The sequence below is a fragment of the Dama dama genome, chromosome 6 (genome assembly GCF_033118175.1).
Source record: "Dama dama isolate Ldn47 chromosome 6, ASM3311817v1, whole genome shotgun sequence".
Classification (NCBI taxonomy): Eukaryota; Metazoa; Chordata; class Mammalia; order Artiodactyla; family Cervidae; genus Dama; species Dama dama.
This window is the reverse complement of record NC_083686.1, coordinates 17,229,179-17,246,985: the sequence shown is the minus strand read 5'-3', so window position 1 is coordinate 17,246,985 and position 17,807 is coordinate 17,229,179. Positions and strand designations below refer to the sequence as shown.

At 37.6% G+C, this 17,807-nt stretch overlaps 1 protein-coding gene across 6 annotated transcripts in view; it reads right to left on the bottom strand.

Moving 5' to 3' along the window:
- The window catches only part of WDFY3 (WD repeat and FYVE domain containing 3), a 249,052-nt gene that overhangs the window by 78,828 nt on the left and 152,417 nt on the right, over window positions 1–17,807 (bottom strand). For 5 of the 6 annotated variants that reach the window (XM_061145614.1, XM_061145615.1, XM_061145616.1 and 2 more), the window contains 8 exons: window positions 15,259–15,332; window positions 15,014–15,175; window positions 13,560–13,654; window positions 9,369–9,489; window positions 8,822–9,039; window positions 4,397–4,632; window positions 3,092–3,226; window positions 302–481 (listed from right to left, as the gene is read on the bottom strand). In XM_061145614.1, the coding sequence (XP_061001597.1) occupies window positions 302–481; window positions 3,092–3,226; window positions 4,397–4,632; window positions 8,822–9,039; window positions 9,369–9,489; window positions 13,560–13,654; window positions 15,014–15,175; window positions 15,259–15,332 (1,221 nt within the window). The remainder of the gene's footprint in view (window positions 1–301; window positions 482–3,091; window positions 3,227–4,396; window positions 4,633–8,821; window positions 9,040–9,368; window positions 9,490–13,559; window positions 13,655–15,013; window positions 15,176–15,258; window positions 15,333–17,807) is intronic. The other variant, XM_061145611.1, reaches the window with a different exon arrangement.

Sequence of the window (17,807 nt, the reverse complement as noted above, 5' to 3'; positions counted from 1 at the left end):
TAGTCACATATAATAAGAAATGGATCAACAGCTACATGAAGAGGAAAGTCACTCATAAGAGACTTACAAAAATATGGTAAATAAAAACAGGAAGTAGCGTTCACTGCTGAAATTTTAGGGGAAGGCAGAAGAAGGGTGTGTCTGGAGCCAGACACCAGATAATGATGCAAGAGGTGGAGCACAAAGTTACAAAACTATAACTTAGTCAGAAGCTTAAAAGATTGGCCCAAAAAAAAAAAAAATCTGCTAACGATTGGGGCAGACTAATTCCAGTTTTGACACTTCCTCCCCCCTTTCCTACCATCTCTGAATAAGGGCGGATGTTGAAGGGGAAGACCGTGGCTGCCAGCGCACACAGGAAGTCAGGGTTCATCCACATGGAGGCCAGGTCCGGGACGTTGTGGTACAGGTATCTGAAGAACTGCATCAGGGTCACGGGGTACTCCCGGAGCCAAGACCCCTCCTCTTCTGATTGCCAAGGCTGCCGGGGACAGGAGAGGAGACAGCTCGTTAGGGACACTGACACTGCTACAAGTCACCCACTGCTCTTCTAAAACCTGATGTACCGGTGGTGCCGAACGCTCATAAACCACACACAGGGGTAAACACAGAGGCCGACAAATCGGGAAATAAGCTAACACAAAGGCAACACCCCGAGAAACTGAGAGGATGTTTTTCCATTCACTGGGGTACTCACACTGGGCTTCTCTGATAGCTCAGATGGTAAAGAATCTGCCTGCAGTGCAGGAGACCTGGGTTCAATCCCTGGGTCGGAAGATCCCCTGGAGAAGGGAATGGCAACCCACTCCAGTATTCATGCCTGGAGAATCCCATGGACAGAAGAGCCTGGTGGGCTACAGTCCATGGAGTTGCAAAGAGTCAGATACAACTGAGCAGCTAACACTGGATTGGAGTACTCACAGCTCAGTAACTGGAGTCAATGGTTTAGATTATTCAGTGTTGTCAGCATGAATGTTGTGGGTGCCAACAGTGGCTGTATTACCATCAAAGTTGCCCCATCTGCCATCATGCCAGAGTAAGGAGTAAGATAAAATGGGGAAGTTATTTCACCTTTTGAGTCTCACACTGTCATGTAAAAAATGAGAACAGTGTTCTTAACCATTATGCAACTGTGATACTGTGATTTATAATAAGAAATATATATTTAGTCTTTGTCCCATTTCAAGCACAGAGATCTTCAAACTCTTGGCATTTCCTAACTGATAAGAATCATAAATGTGTCTTTTTGTTCAAGATGGTGGTGGTGGTTTAGTAACTATTCTCTCATTTCTCAAGACCAGCATTCCACGTGGGGACAAACTTGCAGGATTATGTCTTAACTTGTGTTATATCCAACTTTTGTGACCCTAAGGACTGTAGCCTGCCAGGCTCCTCTGTCCATGGGATTTCCCAGGCCAGAATACTGGATTGGAGTGCCACTTCATCCTCCATTTGTTCATTATAAGGAACCCTTTTCAACCACACTTGAGTTTAGGTTGATGGGTTCTTGCCAGGGGAACCAACCATGTGATTAGAAGGTTGGAAATTAACCCAACCTGCTCCTCCACAGCCTCCAGGAAGAAAGAGTTCAATCACCAGTGACCAATGACTTTAATTAATCATGTCTATGTAATGAAGGCTCCATAAAAAATCAAATCCATGGGATTCAGAGAGCTTCTGGACTGGTGGACACATGGAGGTGGCTGGGACAAAGGCAGGTCAGAGAGGGCGTGGAGCTCTATTTCCTTCCCCACCTTGTTATATGCCTCTCTTCCAGCTGGCTGTTCTGGAGTTACCTTTTGTAATAAACTGGTAATCTGGGAAGTAAAATGCTTTCCTGAGACATGGGAACCTGTGATCTGTAACTGCTGACTCAGAAGCACAGGTAACAACCTAGACTTGTGACTGGCATTTGAAGGGGCAGGATTGGTGGTGGGGGGCAGGGGAGTATCTTAAGAGACTGAGCCCTTAATCTGTGGAACTGGATGCTATATCCAGGCAGACAGTGTCAGAACTGGACTGAACGGTGGGGCACCCTTCTACATACTTGGTGACCTCAAGTGTCAGACAGAAGTAAAGCAGTGCTACAGGAGAAGATTGAATAAGAGACACACAGGAGTTTTCTTTTCCTTAAAAGCATTACCACAGTAACAATGATGATGATGCTAAAAAATTTAAGAAGACTCTATTTGAACAAAGTTTATCTTCTGATACTTGCTCAAAGAGTCTTTTTTCTCAGCTTAGATTTTTGTAATTGTTTATGAATGAAAACCAAAACCAGAATCCCAAAGCATTCTAAATGAACACATTTAATAGCAATGTTTTTTTCTTAGATTGCAGAAGAACAGTTTTGACTACAATCACATTTGTCAGGTACTCGTAATCCAAAGAGTCTAGTTAATAATTCCTCTTACAATGTGATCCTAAATTTTGTAAAAAAAAAAAAAAAAAAAATGAAATCATTATTCACAGCATTCCTATGAGAGATAGGAACATAAATTTTGTCATTTACTCTTTCAATGCTTCATATCTAAGTTAGAAATAACTAAAATAGAAAACAAAAACACAAAGTAAAACTTGCACTGATAACATTTTAAGCCTCTAAATAGAGGTGACTATAATTTCAAATAACATATTGTTGCAACTGCATGTAATACAGTATATTCTATAAATGTATACACTGAAATATGTATTTTATAGCACTAACAGCATCAGTTAACACTTAATAAAGCTTGTATTCTATGCCAGGTACACTTGTAAGCACTTTGTGTACATACTAACTCATAAATCCTCACAAGAGTCCTAAGAGGTAACTTTTATCCTCATTATCATTTCATACATAAGGAAACTGAGGCACATGAGGTCAGTATGTCCGGAGGATCAGAGCTGGGATGCTGAATCCAGCTCCTGAGTTCAGGATCTTAACAACTGCACAGTCTGTCCTTACACTAAATGTAACAAAACAGAGGGGGTGAGGTTCCAGACACCACGTGGTAAATAAAGACTTCGGTTACCAAAAAGGATCCCTCTGTTATAAAGGAATCCCAGGCAGGAGGAATTACCGACAGGCGTCAGTGTTTCTGGGACTTACTGAATTCAGCATGCTTCGGAGCATGCCCAGTAACAAAAAAGCAGCTTCCGTGCACACATTGTGGATAGACGAGACCACGGTCCCACTGGAGGCAGGAACTCCGAAGATAAAGGTCCAGATGGAATCTAAGTCAAACTGCGGAGGGAAAAGTGAATCAGGATTAGGCACTGGCAGCTTTTCTTGGTAGAGACCCTCGCAAGTTCTAATGTTCTAAAATTTCTTTGAAATTAGTTTCTTTCAAAGCGAGCAATGAAGAAGAGGTAGAGACTTAACGCTCTTCCCTCCTATGTTTTAAAACTCATTTTTACATTTACAAGACAAAGTGAATCTTATGCATCAGTGTCCTAGGTATTTATGTTAAAAACACCCTTTTCTTTTTTTTTCCTAAGGAAAGCAAACAAAGATGCTTGCTAATTAGCTAGGTGATGAAATTAAAGAACTAATGGCTTTAAGTAGGATCTCTTCAAAAAGCACCGTGAATTCACTCCCCACACTCCACTCTCAGCCATGTTCTAATTCACTTTCAGATTACATATAGATTAAGATGTGCCCAAATAAAAAACAGTTTGAGGAGATTTATTCATTTTGACCATGGTGTCATGCTTATTTTGAAAATTATATAACCAAACTCTGCTTTGCTCATACATCTGTATCGTGATTTAATGTAAGGGTACAGACTCAGTGTTTTCATTTAAAAGGTCTTGTCGATTATTACAGCTGATTTGAATAACATCTTGGGATTATTATGGAAGTGTAATTGAGTTTAAGACTAAATTCCTACATCTCTACAGTGCTACAGACATAAGCTATATACAGATATCCACATAGTCTTAAGTTTAGAAAAGCAGGTTAAAGCCTTACTGTTTTCCTAATGTGGACATTATCTATCATTAAGAATTTAAAAACACTTTTCTAATCAGAACTTGCACTAAAAATTGTTTCATACCTACCCAATTAATTTGTGGAATGCACATTACTTTGTTTTTAATTCTACATAAATTAAATTATATTTCTAGATAAAAATTACATAACTAGAATTCTTTTGATCACCATTAAAGTATCATCCAAAATCTTCCCATGTATATAATCACACAGAATAATCATAAAGAGAAAAAGAACAACAGGAACACAGAACTTCTTTTTGGGAAATTTTTCTATAGTATTTTCAGATTTCTGTGACCCCAATCGAATCCCAAATGTGAGATAGGGATGGAACCAGTTGGTTTTTACTGTGATGAACTCATCACCCTGCAGTGACTTTTTGGCAAATGTAATTACACTTACACCCGACTAGATAATTCCTACCTGGCAACCCTGCTTACATCGGCTGCTGACGACAGGCACACTGACCTGCAGGTTCTCAGGCAGCTCACTAACGGGCTGCTGCAGAAACAATGCCATGAGGAGGAAATAGAGAGCAGGGACATTAGTGTGTTTAGGAAGGAATGACTGAAGAACTGGAAAGCCAGGAAAGTGACAAGCGTCCCGGTTAATCTCCCTGACAGTCGATCGTCCGCCAGCACTCCTGCCCACATTGAATCCTAAGAGGAAATACAATGAGAAGGATGAAGTTAGTCATTGATTACTATGTTATATTTGCACAGAAAGGAGTAAGTCAGTGTATGTGACAGTTCCATCTCCGACATTCATATTAATATAAGCCATTAACTACTCAACTTGGGAATTAATCTTCCAGTCAGAAGTTTTACTTTACTTTCTCTTTGACTTTGGCAAGCCTGTCTATTAGGATAAGGCTTCCCTGGTGGCTCAGATGGCAATGAATCTGGCTGCAACGCAGGAGACCCGAGTTCCATCCCTGGGTGGGGAAGTTCCCCTGGAGAAGGGAATGGCTACCCACTCCAGCATTCTTGCCTGGAGAATCCCATGAACAGAGAAGCCTGGTGGGCTACAGTCCATGGAGTCACAAAGAGTTAGATCTTAAAACATAGTTGGGGCAGTCAGATACAAGAGGTAAGATAAACTCTATTCATTAAAAGAATGACATCCAGGGACTTGGTTAAGACTCTGCTTCCAACGCAGGGGGAATGGGTTCAATTAATTCCTGGTTGAGGAACTAAGATCCCACCTGCTGGGAGGGATGGCCAAAGAATTAAAAAAAAAAAAAAGAAAAAGAAATAAACACCAACCAAGAATGACCTCCAAAGAGGTCTAACATTCCCCAAGAAGAAAGTAATATTTAAAAAGTAGCCAGATTGTAGGATACTACTAAAAATGTAACTTAAAAATATGATAGCCATAAGAGTTAATATATTTCATTTGTCCTGAATATTATGAACTAATCAGCCTTAAATGACCTACAAATTTAGAGATAGGGCAAAATGAATATACGAAATAATCTTTGCTTGCATGATCTGTAACTCTGTGGGAAAGTTTTCTGGCCGAGGGACAGCAAATCTGAGCCCACTGTGACTGTGGGTATCTGGACATCCAAAGTGTGTTCTAGAAGCACAGGTCTGCCAGGAGATTAACTACTTATCTGTGTGGTTTACAGCACCAGTTTTCCCATCAATCCTGTTTCCTCTGTTATATAGGTAATTTGGGAAAATTTAATTAGTTCTTTCACCAACTCCACACCTAGTACACTGCTCAGTACAGAAGGAATATTGGCCAGAGGTTGAATGGAAAACTTTTGCAAATAGTAATCAAAGATGAAAGACCGACTTTTACTCTGAAGCAATTTTTATTTCAATGAGTATCTGCATTTTTTTCCCAAATTCTTTTTCTAAGACAAAGTAGCACATGCTTGCTACTATTTAAAATAATGAAAGAGAAATTTGTGTCTAGGTGGCTTTTTAAAGAGTCCAAATAAATTGCTCAGTGTGATATTAATTAATCCTCTGGAGTATATGGTCTTCTAATTAACAAAAAACTGGACAGCAATTTACCAAACTCTTCATATATCATCTCATTTCTTAAACAATGAGCATGTGAGTAAGAAATTGCTATTATCCTTTAGTATAATGTGGAAAATATGCAATTTGTTCAAAGTCATGAAGTTAATGAGGGGTGGCACTAGGACCTGTAGCCCAATGAAGCCTGTGAAGTTACATGGTCTCCCTTGCGTGTGTGTGTTAAGTCACTTCAGTCGTGTCTGACTCTTTGCAATCCTATAGACTGTAGCCCACCAGGCTCCTCTGTCCCTGTGGCTCTCCAGGCAAGAATACTGGAGTTGGAGTGGGTTGCCATGCCCTCCTCCAGGGGATCTTCCTGACCCATAGACCAAACCCAAGTCTCTTACACCTCCTGCACTGGCAGGCGGGTTCTTAACCACTAGCGTCACCTGGGAAGCCCTGGTCTCCCTTGGTCCTCTTAGTAACATTACCATGTTCCTAAGAAACTAGCTGCATAAGGAATACTGGGTGATATTCGTTTGCAGTAAATTCTAAATGAAATCATAAATATAAAAAAAGTCTGAGCCTTAAGATATCAAAAAACAAAGTGGTATTTTATACATTAAAGGAAAATAAATTTTGACCAGGTCCTAAATGAAAATAAATGCTAGCATTTATTTTCCTTTCCAAATTTTCACACTCTATTTCTACCCCATAATGGATCTTAAGGAATATCTAATATGTTTTTAACAACTGAGCATTAATTTAGATTTAAGCTACAGCTGATGTAGCTGGAGTTTGATGGACAGGGAAGCCTGGTTGCTGCAGTCCATGGGGCTGCAAAGAGCCGGACAAGACTGAGTGCCTGAACTGAAGCCACAGCTACATGGTGTTTTTATAAAGAAAAAACTGATGAAAACTAATAAATATGAGTAAAACATTCAAAAACATACTGTTCATCAGTTCAAAGAGAAATCGAATCCAGTGAGATGAAATATCAGTATATAAATTTCTGTATATGTACACAAGTATGTATGTATGTATCAGATTGATATTCAGAGAAAATGATATTAAATTGAAATGAGTTTAAATGAAACTTAAATACCTAGATTCCTCTTTTAGAACCAAAGCAGCATACATAATGTACAGGCAGGTGTCAAGGAAGGACAAATAAGTTCTTAGACATGAAGTCTGGTTGGTCAGATAAGTTAAAAGCTCCTTTTCCTGATATTATTGAAGCGGTGCAGGACAGGAAAAAACCCACAGAATTGACAGAAGACAGATACTCAGAAATATTACTCTCTGACTCAGGGAACTTATGTATTTAGCAGTCTTACTTCCCTAATTAGAGAGGAATTAATTCTTAATTTATACTCATTAGGTTTTCCTATAAAATATAACTTATATACCATAAAATATATACATTTGTGTCTGGAATCATGACAATAAATGACATATGTTAAAGAATTTTGCAAACCACAAAGTGCTAGGTGAAACCTGGGTGTTATTTTGGCCTCCAATGAGAAGCAGTGTTGTCAATCAGCATTAAAAACTCCCATAGAATTCGATAGAACTCACACTGAATTATGCCTTTTGTTTATTCCCTTAGTAGCTACTAGCTACCATTAAGGTCAATAAGCTAAGTTTCTTGCTGCAAAACTGTTGATAAAAATCTGTATAATGATAATAATAAAAAATATTTATTTTAAAGGAGTTCATTTTCCTGAGAAATCATTTCACAGTGAATTTCTGAATTTCTTTCCTTATCACTTACAAAGTTCCTTCAGACATTTTTCACATGTGAAATAACAATAAAATAATCCTTTGCTGTAAGCTCTTTCTTCCTACCATTTGTTTTAACATTTGATAGCACATGTTACACCAAGGTATTGATACTTTTACATTTTTTTCTTAACAGACAAATTACATATTAAAATCTGATCCCTAAATTTTCCATTGACAAGGGTAAATAGTTATTCTTAGTGCTTACTGAAGAATACAGTTATATATGATTTTAAATTGTAATGTCATAAAGATAAATATAATCTTAAAATACCTTACGAACTGAATGACCATAATTTTCAATAAAAACATTGTATTAAATATGCATGTTCCAAAATAAGATCATTAACATGAATAGGAATGTATATATTAGTTCACATGAATCTAATATAGAAAACCATAATTTTCTATTATTATTTAAATGCTCAGTTCAATGTTGAAAACAGCATAGCATCAGTGAGCAGAGATTAAGGAGCTTCAGCTGACATTCTGATGGGCTTAAATCTTGAGTGGTAATATAACATAACTGTTAAAACCATGGGCTTTGGATGAGTGACTTGGACTCAGATTTTGACACTTCTTACCTGACAAGTGACATTACCCCTATGCCTTGACATTCTCATCTGTAAAATGGGTATGACGGTATTTATATCTCATAGGGTTACTGTAAAGATAAATTACTGTGAAAATGAAAAGTGTAACTGGCAAGGAATAAGCACACAAATTATTGATTACTACTATTAATTCTATTCTGATAGTTTGTAAATTATTTACTTATAGGTCAGAAAGGAAACTATAAACAAAAAGAAATCATAAGAAATTTACTTGAGTTTTCACATCTTGATGTCCTGTCTCTGACTTCAGTTTGACTTGCAATTAAAAAAATTTTTTTTAATTTTATGTTTTTTATTCTGTCATTAAAGTACTTGATTCTTTTTTTTTTTTCCTCTTTCTTTCTTTTTTTTTTTTTTCTTTTTTTCTTCTAGTACTTGATTCTTAATGGCTGTTAGATAAATCAAACAGTATAAGCTTACCTAAAATTTAAAAACACAACACAAAGCTCATTTCAAAGCAGCCGACTATAGAAGTCCCATACCTAATACAGTTCCGATCTTATTTGTTAAGACGGCATCTGTCTGCTCCAGCCAGCCTCCACCACTGAGCCCCTCCTTGAACTTGATGAGAATAGACGGATTACTCAGTAGGACAACAAGAATCCTCATGGCTGCCGTGACTGTGGTAGAATGCAAGTGTTCTTCCATGAACATCATAATCCAGTCAAAACCCAGCGTCTTGACCAGCTCTTCACAGGCTCTATTCAGACAGATGGATTAAACAAAACATTAATTTCAAGAATTAGGATTTCAAATTAAAAAGAAAACTAAGACCAACTTTTGTTCTTGAGATACTATGAATTTCAGGGTTTTAAAAAGAAATCTATTAAAAGTCGGCAGCAAACAAGATATATGCATACTTATAGCTAATTCATGTAGCTGTATAGCATAAACCAACATAACACTGTAAAGCAATTATACTCCAATTAAAAAATAAATTAAAAGTCAAAGGCAAATCTTTCTTTTGTCTATAATGAATTAACTAGTAAAATCAACTATTACCATCAATTCTCAAAAGATTTTACTTACTGCAAATTAATGCTTGTCTTTTCTTTAGATGTATAAACCAGTTTTAGTAAGATATCCAGAAGTCTGTTCCTCAAAAGTATAAGATTAGCAGATACAAGACCTCCGAACTCTTCTTCGGTTCCTGCAATGAGAATAAATACATTGAATTGCCCTAGCAGACAAACTAGGATAAAATATCCAACAATGATCTAGGAAATACCACTGAAATATATCTTTCAGAAAACATTTTCTCTAGGAGTACTTTCCACTACAGTGAACACAAAAAAAGGGTCTATTAAACATTCCTCTTTAAAATCATGAAAACTGTTCATTTATTTATATGTTAGCTGCACAGTGGTGTCTGACTCTTGGTGACCCCATGGACTATAGCCCACCAGGTCCCTCTGTCATGGGATTTTCCAGGCAAGAATACTGAAGTAGGTTGCCATTTCCTTCTCCAGGACATCTCCAGGGAATCTTCCTGACCCAGGGACTGAACCAGGCTCTCCTGCATTGCAAGCAGATTCTTTACGGTCTGAGCCATCAGGAAGTTAAAAAGGGGACAGTAAAGACTGTGAACCCTTTTTTATATTAATATTCCTTTCTTATACTTACAGGGCAAAGTGATCAAATGAGGATCATGTGAACAAAAATAACAATGCAAATCCTTAATTTCTAGTTCTTTTTTAAAGTTAATTTTTTAAAATCTAAAAATGAAAAGAGTAAGCATAAATTATTCAGTAATTATAATACATAAAGGAAAGCTAGACTTAAATAGCACTGACCAGAGGGAAAGGCACAGAAATGTACAAGAGAACTTGGGGAAGGAAGGGAGGAAGGCAGAAAGTGTCTGGCTCTCAGTGGATAGTCCTGGAAGCACAGGGACTGGAATCCATGGCCCAGTGTTCCAGGCCCAACTCTGCCATATGGAGCTGTAGGTTAATAAGTCACAATAAACATGCCTTCTTTTTTATTCTATAATTGAAGCTCAGGCTAAAATTGAATGACCAAGGTTATATGCATCTACTTGCTTGGGCAAGGGACCATTTTTACCCTTAAACACTTGTCTTTTTAAAATGCTAATTTAGTGCCTTAGTCATTGGGAAGGGTGCTTTAAGTTTACCAAGGGGACTCAAGATTCCCTTCCCTTCTAGTAGGCAAATGACTGGTAATTTCTAAATCGCCTTATTGAAGGCATACCACACAACTTACACTGACTAAGGAATTACTTCCTTTCAGTTTTTCCTTTCGGTAAAATGACAATCTACACAGAAATTAAGAATTCTCCTTGGTTTTTATGAATAGTTTTTTCACTTTCAGTTCTGTTTCCCCTAATTTTCAGATACAGTTTTAAATAATGAACTCAAAGAAATTTCCAGGTTAACTTTTTCCCATTCAAACGGATGGTTTACTCCCCACTGCAATGCCCTTTCATGCTATTTATTTTATTTTGCATTAATTATTGTATCACTGTTCAGCATTATTCAAACCACTTGTTTGTAGGTGTATCCTGAAGACTGTATAAACTATTTGAAAGAAAAAAATTACCGTTTCAATTTTTGGGAAACATGTTATACATAAGACAGTCCAGTTCACACAAATAATTAATGTCATAGACTAACAAGACCTGCAAATCGTTTTGCCTTTCTCTAATCTTTCAAATGGCAATGAATTGATAAGGAGAATACTAATTTAATCAGCTTGGCAGATCAAGAGAAAATTTTCCTAATTTATACATCCCTGCTACTGTGCTCTTGTCAAAAAAAAATTCACTAGTTGTAGTTACGGAATTCAATGATCAGCAAGAAATATGGAGACTACAGAAATATTTTTTCCTGTATCTTTTTTTGAAATACTTGAAATAAACCTGTTTTATAGTTTCCAAGGTTTTAAAGTACTCTCCTTTCTAATTCCTATTTATTTGGTTTATATTAATTCAGAACTTAGAAAAAATACTTGCATATTGAATTGATAGAACAATGCAGTGGTTAAAAGCTTAGAATGTTGGTTTAGAGTTGTAGTTATTGATTTCAATGTCCAGTATGGAGACTAGAGAAATACTTTTCCTATATCTTTTTTATACTTGAAATAAACATGTTATGTAGGTCCACTAAGATTCTAACAGTAGTCTCCTTAAAATTCATATTTGCTCAGCTTATATTAATTCAGAACCTAGAAATAATCTTTGAATATATGGTAGAATAACACAGGGGTTAAAAGCTTAGAATGTTGGTTTGGACTACCATAGTTTAAATGCAGTGGTGTGATCTCATTAAATTACTTCTATTCAATCTTTCTAGACCTCAGTTTCCTCACTTTTTGTAAAACTGGTAATAACAGGACCAATTTCACAGGGTTGTTATAAGATTATATACAGCACTTTAAAAGATCTGGCAAATACTAAGCACACCACCCTTATGGCAGAAAGTGAAGAGGAACTAAAAAGCCCCTTGATGAAAGTGAAAGAGGAGAGTGAAAAAGTTGGCTTAAAGCTCAATATTCAGACAACTAAGATCATGGCATCTGGTCCCATCACTTCATGGGGAAATAGATGGGGAAACAGTGGCAACAGTGTCAGACTTTATTTTTTGGGGTTCCAAAATCACTGCAGATGGTGACTGCAGCCATGAAATTAAAAGATGCTTACTCCTTAGAAGGAAAGTTACGACCAACCTAGGCAACATATTAAGAAGCAGAGACATTACTTTGCCAACAAAGGTCCATCTGGTCAAGGCTATGGTTTTTCCAGTTGTCATGTACGGATGTGAGAATTGGACTGTGAAGAAAGCTGAGCACTGAAAAATTGATGCCTTTGAACTGTGGTGTTGGAGAAGACTCTTGAGAGTCCCTTGGACTGCAAGGAGATCCAACCAGTCCATCCTAAAGGAGATCAGTCCTGGGTGTTCATTGGAAGGACTGATGCTGAATCTGAAACTCCAATACTTTGGCCACCTGATGCAAAGAGTTGACTCATTGGAAAAGACCCTGATGCTGGGAAGGACTGGGGGCAGGAGGAGAAGGGGACGACAGAGGATGAGATATCTGGATGGCATCACCGACTTGATGGGCATGAGTTTGAGTAAACTCCGGGAGTTGGTGATGGACAGGGAGGCCTGGCGTGCTGTGATTCATGAGGTTGCAAAGAGTCGGACACGACTGAGAGACTGAACTGAACTGAAACAAGTGTTATCCATTGATTTGATCTATATGCTTCTCACCTACTGCTACTTTGCTTCACCCAAAGAAATACCAACATTGTATCAAATGAATAGGAAGTAAGTGGTCACCTGCTTTATATGTTCTGCTGTATGATTTGCAGGAAGTCAGCCTCTCAAATCTCTTAGTTTCTCCTTTGAAAAACATAATTATACCACTTTTTCTTCTTACTCATGAAGTACCAGAGAGGCTGTGCTCTAAATGATATAGCCAATATGGAAGAGAACTCCCAGATGGATAGGGTTGTGAGAGTTTTTTTTTTTTTTTTTTGGTTGTGAGTTTTTTAAAGGAACTCTTTTATGTGACATGATTAGGGAAGAACGTTAACAGAATAATGATGTAAATAATGCTGAATAAATATAAAATACTGTGAATTTAATCACAGCTTAATTTAAAAGGTCCTTTCAGTGTTTTCCAAGCACATCTCCCGATCTATGATACATGACAGGAAAAATACATTCGAGCAAGGGAAAAATATGCTTCAAAGGAGGAAGTTTATAAAAAAAAAAAAAAAGAAAAGTGGTTGTCATAGGCTCAGGAATTACAACTTACAAAAATTTGTTTTACACTTACATGATTCTAGTAAAATGTTCTTTCCCTCAATGATTATTAAATATTTAGCAGGGAAATTAAAATAACAGTAATAGATACAATTCACTTTGGTAAGAATCTGTGTTTCTGAAGATTTATATAAATTAAAAAAAATAAAGTTCAAAAATTATACTGGAAGAGTTTATTGTTTAAAGGAACATTGCTATAAATCTTGTAAAAACTGGAAAGATTTTTAAAGAAAATTCACACCCTTATTAAATTTGTAGGTAATTCTGTATTTCTGTGTATTGTAGAGGCTTGGTCTAAGACAAATACATCTGTGAAAGACCAAGAAAAGTAATTCAATGAGAAAAGTAAAATAACAGTGTCACATATAATTCAGGTTCAACTTGTGTCAGAAGGCAGAGCACAGTAGTTCGGTTCCAAGCTCCAGAACTGACTCACCAGTGTCAGGCTTCTCTTCGTGGTTTATTTCCATTACTACAAACTTCTCACAAACTGCAAAGGTTGGTAAAGTAGAAGAAATGAACTGGCCAAACCTTTCAATACAAGAAAAAGGAGGTTATAGATTTTAATTTTTCTCTCTCCAAAACAAACAACACACTAAGAAACAAAAAAGCAAAGAAATGAAAACCAAGAGAGTACTTATTTTAACTGATCTTTTATAGAATTTACATGACTGTATTTCAGCTGCTTCCCCTAGAACCGCTGCAATTAACATCAGAATAAATAACATTAATATGCTATAATGTTTTAAAATACATACAGGGAAAAATAAACTTCATCAGAAATATGAGTCCTTTAATTCACGGATCCAAATGATTTCAAAAACTCACCAGTATGGTCTCAATTAAAAATGTCCTAACATTACCTATATGGATCTGGGTTTTGAAAACACAGGTAAGATTAAAATCCTAGCTCTATCAGTTTTTAATCATGTTACTTGGGGCAAGTAGCTTAACCTCTCAGGGCTTTAATTCAATTTGTAATGTAGAAAAAAATAAAAGTCTTGATAGGTTACAGTGAAAATTTTAGCAAAGTGATCATCATAATACCAAGATAAGACCTAAATAAATATTACTACTAATAATGACAATCTCCAAATTAACCTTTAAACTCCAGTTTTAAATCTGTCACCAAGTTAAAGAAAAATGCTTTCAAGGTAACTGAATATAAAGTGAGTGATTTACAAGCTGCACCAACAGGAGACTACATTACTGGGAATACCCTAGTCAGCGAGTGTCACGTCATCTGTAATACTTGAGCAGTAACGTGACAAGAGGTGATTAAGTGCAGTTAAAAGCAATTTTCTACTCGGAAAATAACTTGGGTAGTTTTTTTCTTCCATTTCTAGCCAAGATGAGAATTCTCAAGTGCCTATTAGAACTGCTCTACAGATACTCCATAAATGTGCCTGAAGCCATATTTCACATTAGCAGCAAAATAACACTCATGTTATAGAAAAGATCTGAATATGCACCAATGACATACTATCATCAGTTTGGGTGATAAAGAACAAATACAAAAGACGTGGCATGTCCACTGTGAGTGTGTATGCATGTGCATGTGTTTCTGCACATACATTTGAGAAGCAGCAAAGCCTCATCTTGGAAGAGGGCTGGGGATCAAGAATTCTTACACTGAACACTTTTATGTAAAGGACAATCAGCTTCACTGAACTAATTCTAACACCCATTCTCCCAAAATTCTATTAGTCTCTAGTGGCAATAACTGGTTTGCAAGATACATGCCTATTTTCCAGGATCTACAAGTATCCTGAATAGTATTAACTTCGCAGGTATTATCCAGGCATAGGAAGCAATTACATTCACCTCAGTCATCTTAATCTCACTGGTACTTTTAGTGAACAAACCGATGAACACAGAAGTTTTCACTACCTGAGTAGATCATTGCTGTTGGGAAAACCCTGCAGTAAGAAGCTCAGCACGTTACTAATAGCAGCAATGGTAGGCTGGGATAGAGACATATCTCGAAGAGTCAGTAGCAGCTTTGGGATTAGCTGGAATTCCCTCATCAACTTGGCGTTCTTTGAAGCTTCACTGTAAGAGAAAGAAGGTTTCATACAATGTACTGGCAGCACGTCTGTAACTGAACAACTAACAGTTTAGATATCAGCCAGTACCTGGACTCTGTGAGCAATTCAATGAAGTGTTCAAATAGGGAGAGATGAAGTTCATACGGAGCATGGAGCCAGACCTAAAACAAAAATGAAGAACAGTGGTTTACTCAGGGTTAAAAAATACCCCAAACTGCAATCCAATAAACACAAATGCAGTATGTATAACTTATTTCACTTAGACAAATTAGATAAATTAATTGAATATAGCCACTGAGATTTTATTTGCTGTTGCACTATAAAACTGCTGGTATATGGGACTTCTGGTTCTGTTCATAAAGAGATAATTGCAGTGAAAATTACCCTCCTAGAGTAAACAACTTGGAGAAGGCAATGGCACCCCACTCCGGTACTCTTGCCTGGAAAATCCCATGGATGGAGGAGCCTGGTAGGCTGCAGTCCATCGGGTTGCTACGAGTTGGACACGACTGAAGTGACTTAGCAGCAGCAGCGGCAGAGTAAACAACTAGAAAGGCAAGATCTACAGAAAATCTCTCTGGGCTCAGTGGCTGAATACTATTAGTGAATACTGAATATAACATACTGGATAGAATGATTACTGGATACAGAAACTGAATAGCAGGAATCCTGTGTAGGTCCAAAACTGGAAATAACCAATGCAAGGTAGCACCACAAACAATTCCTAACATTCATAAAGGGCTGGGGCTAGTCTGCACTCCCACCAACCTGTGTAGAGACTTCAAAACACATGGGAAGGTTGGGGAGAGGTCTCAGAGGTGTCGTACCTTAGTAGGAGGGCTAAATAACCACTAAGGATGAATGAAAGTCCATCCGAACAAGGCTTAAAAGATGTTTCAAAACTGCAATGCCAGAGCAAAGCCTCGTTAAGAAAATAAAACAAAATTTACCAATCAACAATGTAAAACTTAGCATCTGATCAAAGGTTACCAAGTATGCAAATAAAAGGGAAAATATGAGTCATAAGAGAAAAAAAAATCATTACAAATAGGCCCAGAAATGACAGAGATGGTAGAATTATCGTGACCTCGTGTTTTTAATTTATTATTTTAGTTGCACTGGGCTGTTGCTGCACAGGCTTTCTACCTGCGGTGAGCATGGGTTACCCTCGGTCGGGGTGTGCAGACTTCTCACTGTGATGGCTTCTTGCTGCAGAACACAGGCTTAGGCCGCACGGGCTTCAGTCGTTGTGGCCTGTGGTGAGCACAGGCTCAGCTGCTCTGTGACGTGGGGGACCTTCCTGAACCCGGGACTGAACCCGTGTCTCCTACACGGGCAGGCAGATTCTTTACGACTGAGCCACAAGGGAAGCCCTCTGCAAACCTTTGTCTCCATGCTTTCACAAATTTTTTACTGTCTATTTGCTTTTCTCATCTAATGCACTAAATGCCTTGAGGCCTGGACTCTTTTATTTTCACATTCTTAGCACTTAATACAGTGCTGGGCTCAAACATGTTAAATAATTATTTTCTAATAGAATGAGACGTTTGTGTATTAGAACTTGGAATATTCGGCTGAGAAATGTGTACTTTATCATGTAAGGCAGAGCACTGAAAATTTTTAATATGTTACATGATTATATCTTGGAAAGAATGAGGTAAAAAAACACGTAAAACAGACTGAAGAAAGGGAAAAAGAAGAGATCACTATTTTAATAAGAGAACTGATTAGGGCTTGGATTAGGATTGTAGCAGGAGAAACAGAAAACACAGGATACATGAAATGCGGAAGCAGAATCTGCCTTAATTCATGCTGTTTATAAACACTGAAGGAGGAGGAAGCTGATTTTTCAATTTCAAGTCTCACTGAATGGGAGAATTGGTGGTGCTACTAATAGAAACAGAAGTTCAAAGGAAGAACTAACTTGGGGAAGGAAGTTACGCTCAGTGTAGCTGTTGCTGGGACACAGAAATGGAAACATTTAGGAAGAAGTTAGAAATACGTCTGGATTCACATATCAAGCTAAAGATTTAGGTTTGCAACTCTCCGTAGAGATGAGCCTGTGGGGCTGGGTGAGAATCTAAAGGAAAGAGAACAACACGGACAGAAGTGATAAAGAAGTGAAGAGGGACACTTTTCTGTAATGAAAATTTCATACAATGTAGGAGACACAAGTTCCATCCTTGCATCAGGAAGAAAGAAACGGCAACCCACTCCAGTATTCTTGCCTCAAAAATCCCATGGACAGAGCCGCCTGGTGGACTACAGTCTATGGGGTCACAAAAGAGTCGGACATGACCTAGTGACTAAACAACAACAAAATGAAAATTTCATCACCGGAAAATGATGGGGAAAGTAGTGAACAAGATACAGAGCCAGGTGAGTGACGCCTAAAAGCTGGCAAGAGGACATGCGAGAAAATGGAAACACTGCATCATATGCTGTGGAGGCTGGGGTACCAAGAACAGAGGAGAGCCATGCTACTAAGCTTTCAAATAAAATTTCAGTACAACATTTAGGGCACACAGTCTTTAAAATAAATGACATCTTAGTTACAGATGGCTAACTTTTTTAGCTTACGAAAGTTAGAAAGAAGAAGATTCAGGGCCAGACATCACAGCAAACTCTGAGTACTA